The sequence below is a fragment of the Littorina saxatilis genome, linkage group LG12 (genome assembly GCF_037325665.1).
Source record: "Littorina saxatilis isolate snail1 linkage group LG12, US_GU_Lsax_2.0, whole genome shotgun sequence".
In the NCBI taxonomy this organism is placed as follows: Eukaryota; Metazoa; Mollusca; class Gastropoda; order Littorinimorpha; family Littorinidae; genus Littorina; species Littorina saxatilis.
Window position 1 is genome coordinate 47,671,509 of NC_090256.1, and position 6,632 is coordinate 47,678,140.

The 6,632-nt window shown below is 48.5% G+C and overlaps 1 protein-coding gene across 1 annotated transcript; it reads left to right on the plus strand.

Annotated features, from left to right (window-relative positions):
* Positions 1–2,152: 2,152 nt before the first annotated feature.
* LOC138982094 (dopamine receptor 2-like) lies at positions 2,153–5,609 on the plus strand. Its single transcript, XM_070355320.1, has one exon. It carries the CDS (start codon positions 2,170–2,172, stop codon positions 3,970–3,972), a length of 1,803 nt encoding a protein of 600 aa, XP_070211421.1. The 5' UTR covers positions 2,153–2,169; the 3' UTR covers positions 3,973–5,609.
* Positions 5,610–6,632: the final 1,023 nt, after the last annotated feature.

The window sequence follows — 6,632 nt, forward strand, 5'->3', positions numbered from 1 at the left end:
AACGAGACTGAGGTACCCGAAATAAAACGCCTTCAAGACTCCTTCTGGCAGACATGACGTAACACAATAATTCTTCTATTTAATGCCTGGACCTTAAATTCCTGCAGCGAGATTGTTCAGCTTCTAAGCGTTTCCAAACGACACAACGCCTTTTAATGGCTGTAAAATCCCAGTGAGAAATTTGCATGAACCGAGACTCTCCCGCCATTACAGAAGATCGAGTTAAACTTTCACTTTCATTAGTTGGACATTTGTAACGGGTTGAAAATAGGGATACGGTCAGACTGTCCTGAAACGCGAATCTGTATCGGTGCCAATGGAAAGGGGAGTTCGGGCAGAGTTATATTTATACATGTTGCTACATTACATTGAACCAAAGACACGCTTGCACGGATGCACACTGAGGCAGGTAGACGCGCACGCACGCACGCGCGTACGCGCACATACGCACCGCGCGCAAACACACACACACACACACACACACACACACACACACACACACGCACGCACGCACACACACACACACACACACACACACACACACACACACACACTCTCTCTCTTTCTCTCTCTCATTGTTTTTTCGGGTGGGAGGGGGTGAGGGTGGGGGGGGGTGGTGGTGTGAGGAGAGACATTGCGTGGAAGACATAAAATAAAGTCCGCACAAAACTTGAGTAATGACGTACACAACGAAAGTGTACATATACATATGCATGTTATGAGTCATGAAATGCAATTATTAATTTCTTTTTCTTCATAGGTTCTTCCTTTCTTTCTTTCTTTCTTTCTGTCCTTCTTTCTTTCTTCTTTTCTTTCGGCGTTATGAAGTACGTTGGGTTTTTTCCCTTTTTTGTTCTTCTTTCTTTTCTACTTCTGTCTCTTTTTTTCTGTATTTCTTGTTGGTCTGTCTTTCTTTCTTTCTTTCTTTCTTTCTTTCTTTCTTTCTTTTATTCATTTTTTCTTTCTTGCTCTCTTTTCTTTCTTGCTTGCTTTCTTTCTTTCCCAATAAAAGGCAAGCAGAAGTCTGACTGTAGATGTGGCATCCTATGCATTTTTAGGCAAATGTCTTGTTAAAAGCTGCTCCTTCCCGTTCAATAATGTGCGTCTGCTAAAGATTTCCTGTTCACCTTTGCCGACTGTGTGTCAGTGCCTGGAAACCGGAATGTCTGCTGTTTTACTAAGTACGTTTTGCTGTGTTTGTTCGAGGTGGCGTTGGCGGTGGTGGTGGTGTGATGGTGGTAGTGATGTGTCCGATTCCGTCTGTTCTTTTGTGTGTATGTGTTGATGTGTGTCCGTCTGTGTTCTTGTTGCCTGGCTTTTGGTCTGTCAGAAATGTTTCACTCTCTGTCGTCATGTCCGTGTCTCTGTCTGTCTGTGTCTCTGTCTGTCTCTGTTTGTCTGTCTCTATGTCTGTCTGTCTCTCTCTCTCTCCGTTAAAGCGCCACGCGTCTCTCTCTATTTGTCTCTGTCTGTCTGTCTGTCTGTCTGTCTCTCTCTCTCTCGCTCTCTCTCTCTCTCCGTCTCTCTGTCTCTGTCTCTGTCTCTGTCTCTGTCTCTCTCTCTGTCTCTCTCTCTGTCTCTGTCTCTGTCTCTCTCCTACGTTAAAGCGTCACGCGTCTTTGTCTGTCTGTCTGTTTGTCTGTCTGTCTGCCTGTCTGTCTCTGTCTCTGTCTCTGTCTCTCTTTCTCTCTCTCTCTCTCTCTCTCTCTCTCTCTCTCTCTCTCTCTCTCTCTCTCTCGATGTTCCTAGCCCAACTCGTTCCTGATCGTGTTCTTACACTTTCTTCTGGTTTTTGTCGGTGATGCTAATGGCAGTTAGTTTAGAAAGCAACAGGAGTAGTAACAGTAGCAGTACCTCAGGTGGCGGTAATTGCATAGGAAGTAGTACAAGAAGTAGTAGTAGTAGTTGTTGTTGTTGTTGTTGTTGTAGCAGTAGTAATATAGTCGGTTGGTGTTGATGTCATTTTTGTTGTGGCAATAATTTCGCGTGCGCAGTGTGTGTTCATTGTTTTGTCTATTCAGCAGCGAAGGACTTTTTTTCAGTCTGCTTAAATGTGTTTTTGTCTCTTGAAAACCAATTGACAGCGATTCCATGTAATTCTATTCTACTAATTCTGACTCATGTTGTTCCCCCTCTCTGTCGTGTAGCTGGTGCCGTGAAGTGACGTTGATGGTGAGTCGCGAGCAGCCCAGCACGATCCCTGGTACAGTGCCCACAGCAGCGTCACACGATGGAGGGGCTTGGTCAGCAACACAGACAACGTCACGCTACCATGACGTCACTCCTGATGACGTCACAGTGGGTGGCGCTGACGTCACGGGGGGACTGTCCGCGCTGCGGGAGGTCGGCGTCACGCTTCTCTCCAGCCTACAGGAGAACTCCACTACGGTCGGAAGTAACATCATCAATACTAGCAGCAGCAGTAGTGGTAACGACAGTTTCATCATCTCCACGAATAGCAGCCTCAGTTCTTACCTCAGCGAGGAGGCGGAGAGAAACGTCGGCCGTATCTTTAAGGACGTGGGTGACGTCACGTGGACGTACGCGGAGAGCGTCACGCAGTGGACGACCGGCACAGACAACGTCAGCAGCAACAGCAGCAGCAACGTCACGGAGTCGCTGTACGAGCTGCAGCACCCGGCCATGGGCATCATGCTGGCACTCTTCTCCTTCGTGGTCATCACGGGCAACGTCATGGTGATCGTGGCCGTGTTCAAGGAGCTGTACCTGCGCTCCGTCACCAACTACTTCATCGTATCGCTGGCCATCGCCGACGTGATGGTCGGGGGCGTGGTGATGCCCTTCGCCATCTCGCACGAGATGACCAACGAGGTGTGGCTGTACGGTCAGGAGTGGTGCGACCTGTGGCACTCCCTGGACGTCCTCGCATCCACCGCTTCCATCCTCAACCTGTGCGTCATCAGCCTCGACCGCTACTGGGCCATCACAGACCCCATCAACTACCCCAGCAGGATGTCCAACTCCAAGGTGTGTTTGCTCATCACTCTGGTCTGGCTGTGCTCCGCGGGTATTTCCTTCCCTGCAATAGCGTGGTGGAAGGCCGTCACGCCGCCCGACCTGCCCGAGCACGAGTGTCTCTTTACGGAGGACAGCGGCTACCTCATTATCTCCTCGCTCATCTCCTTCTACATCCCCACCTTCATCATGATGTTCGTCTACGCCAAGATCTACCGCGCAGCCGCGGCGCAGTCGGAGGGCATCAAGGCGGGGAGTAAGATCGCCTCCAACGGGTTGCGCGGGGACGACGGCGAGGTGATGACGCTGCGCATCCATCGAGGCGGCTTCCGGAGCCAGGAGGAGCACTCTCACCTGCACCACCATCACCATCATCACCACAGCAACGGAGGGGGTGGTGGTAGTGGTAGTAGTAGGGACGGCGGTGGTGGTAGCGGAAGAGACGGTCTTGGCGGTAGTGGTGGCAGCAGCAGCCAGATACAGTACGATCGCTCGACGAGCGACAGCGACGGAGATTCTCCGTGCCACAGCACACGCATCCACGTGTCGGACAGCAACAACAGCACGCCGCGGCCAGCCAAGCACATCACCAAACGCCTGAGACACTTCGCCATCAGCAAAAAGCTGACCAAGCTAGCCCGCGAGCAGAAGGCGGCCAAGACGTTGGGCATAGTCGTAGGGGTGTTTATCATCTGCTGGCTGCCCTTCTTCGTCACCAACGTGTTGTACGGCGTCTGCAAGCTGGACTGCATCACCAACCCCGACGTGCTCTTCCCCGTGGTGACGTGGTTGGGCTACATCAACTCCGGTATGAACCCTATCATATACGCTCTGTCCATGCGCGACTTCAGGCGAGCCTTCAGCAAGATGATTTTCTGCTGCTGCCCGCGATACCGCTACCAGCAGCACCAGAGGACCTACCATCACCACAACAGCATGTCCACTTCTTCTTTCTCCGCCGCGTGTGGAGACAAGTGCGTGGCTCTCAAGATCTAGCAATCAGCCCCGCGGTTTGGCCACAGACACGCTGAAATTTACTCACCTATCTTACATCGTGTCTGTGGAGCTAGAACGTGTTCAAATCGCAAGAGGCAACTCTCCAGTATTCTCAGCCGATTGCCCCCAAAGGCCTCGAGACTGAATTATAACCCTGACATCTGAACCTGAACGTAAACCTATCAGAGAACTACTCTTCTCCGGTATTCTCAGCCAATGATCTGTCGGAGAATACAAATCTCGAGTATTCTCTGCCTATACACTATCAGAAAACAAAAAAGTCTTCAGTATTCTGAACCAGTGACCTATCAGTGATTACACATCTTCAGTATTCTCAGCCTGTGAAGTATCAAGGAAAATATAAATCTCCAGTATTCTCAGCAAAAGATGCATGGTCCGCGAATATAGCTTGAGCCGCTTTCCCCTTCAAGCATTGCCAATCGCTAAATCAAAATGAATCCCAGAATAAGAGAAAGTGATGTGGATGCTTTATTTCACCTTTGAATTAGAGCGTCTTTGTTGCACTTCGGACACATATGGCTTTTTTTGGGGAATAATGTTGAAGAAGTGCAAATGGCACAAACTCATCCTTTTCCTCATACAATCGAATTAGAAAGATAGGAAAGCTGCAAGTCTGATCCATATTCATGGGCTATTAATGTGACCCTTCAATAAGAAGTGTTAGAATGCTATTAATCCGACCTTCGATGAGAAGTATTGGTAAACCATTTCCCCCAAAAACCATCAGCAGGATATACTATCATGTCGATACCGGTTATAACCCTCCGTACCACTTTCTATCAGTGAGAGCGTGAGCGCTGCTTTCCTATTAATCCATATCAGCATCTTTATCCATGAACCTACTTTTCTCGTCTCGTCTGCTTTGTGTTGAAAGACTTCCTGCAGCCATGCGCTTCACTCACGATATTGACTTCTGTCGCAAAATATAAAACTGACTTGCCAATACACTTTGCGGCTTCGGTGATCTGCACTTTGAAGTATTCCATTTCTAGGTATATAATTATATGCAATACATTCTCGAGTCGTGTGTGAATTACTGACTGTGATTTATTTATTTCCCTGGAAATGAAAGTAATCTTCGCAAGTCGTTAAACTTGATAACGTCGGCCAGGGAGATCACAAACGGGTGTTATCGTCATAACGCCAAGTGTTGCCTGGCATGCGCAGAGGATAGCAAGTTTTTTGCTTCCTTTGCTGATGAATGGAGGATGCTTCTTTCTTTATTCTTTATTGCTACAGGTAGTTAAGATGCAGGGACCTTTTTTTTCTTCTTGTTTTTTTTTGCAACCGACAGTTATAAGATACGGCTACCAGACAAGACGCCGAAGATGGTAGACGCAGGCTCCCCCCCCCCCCCCCCCAACCCCAAGCCCATCTTTCTCTCTCCCCCTCTCTCATTCTTATTCACGTGGATGTGGGTTATATCACCAGCCGATAAGTCGAGAAGGAGAAGAAGTCTGGAGATCGGCCCGGCGACACTGAACTGGGGAGGCCGTATAAACCGCCTATCGTTATCACCATCGGCCATTTCGACCTTTTCTCATTACTTTGTGTGTTGGCGCGTACCGTCACTGTGGCCAGACAACCTTCTGGGAAAAACTGACCTCCAACTTAAAGCTCCCCCCCCCCCCCCCCCGCTCTTTAACAGGAGATGCGAAGAAAAAACTGACCTCCTTACTTAATGTACCCCCCCCCCTCTCTCTCTCTTTCTCTTTCTCTCCAGACGATCTTCTTGGAAAAAAACATCGAACTACCAACTTAATGGTTCCTCCCCCCCCCCCCCGGTCTCTTCCAGGCGATGCAAAAACAGCAACAGCCCCACTGACCTCTTTTCTTAATATCCCCCCCCCCCCCCCCCATCCCTCGCTAGGCGAAGCAAAGCTTACCTCTAGAAGCTAAATTTCCTTCCCTCCTTTCCATGGATATTGGAACCTTCGATAGGTTAATTCTCATTGCTATTATATTATCAATGTCCTTCTGATATCCTTGCATTATTTTCCTAATATGTGAGCAAAGGACAATCACCAGCCTCTTTCTACACCACTCCCTTCCCCTCCATCCCCAACTTCTCCCCCTGTCCATCCGCCGTAGCTTTACAGTTTTGTTCTCCAATAGACGATGTTTGGAAATAAATCTGTCGAGTTTGTATGGGTTGTGAAAGAGTAAATACCCTTGTTTCTAGTGAGTCAAACTTTTGCAAGTGACATTTCAATAACAATCATAATAATAATGGACACTTATTAATCGCCCCTTCTCACCAAAGCTCACGGCGATGTACAAAAGCAACAGAGGGCACACACACACACACACACACACACACACACACACACACACACACACACACACACACACACACACACTCTTATACTTATGTCTAACAGTTTGTGGCTAACAATACCTGCTATTCCGACTTGGTCGTGTGACAGACGTTTTCTTCCACACGAGATTACGTTGATTGTCTAACGAAGCCGTCAGGCTGAGTTAGACATCAGCTAATCGAGTGTGGAAGAAAACTCTGTCACACGACCAAGTCGGAATAGCATGTATGTCTCACAGCTTCAACAGAGGAGAGAACAAACACGTTTTGTGTACTCAAGCTTGACAAAACTTAACACAGGAGCAGCCATTGTGGAGAGATC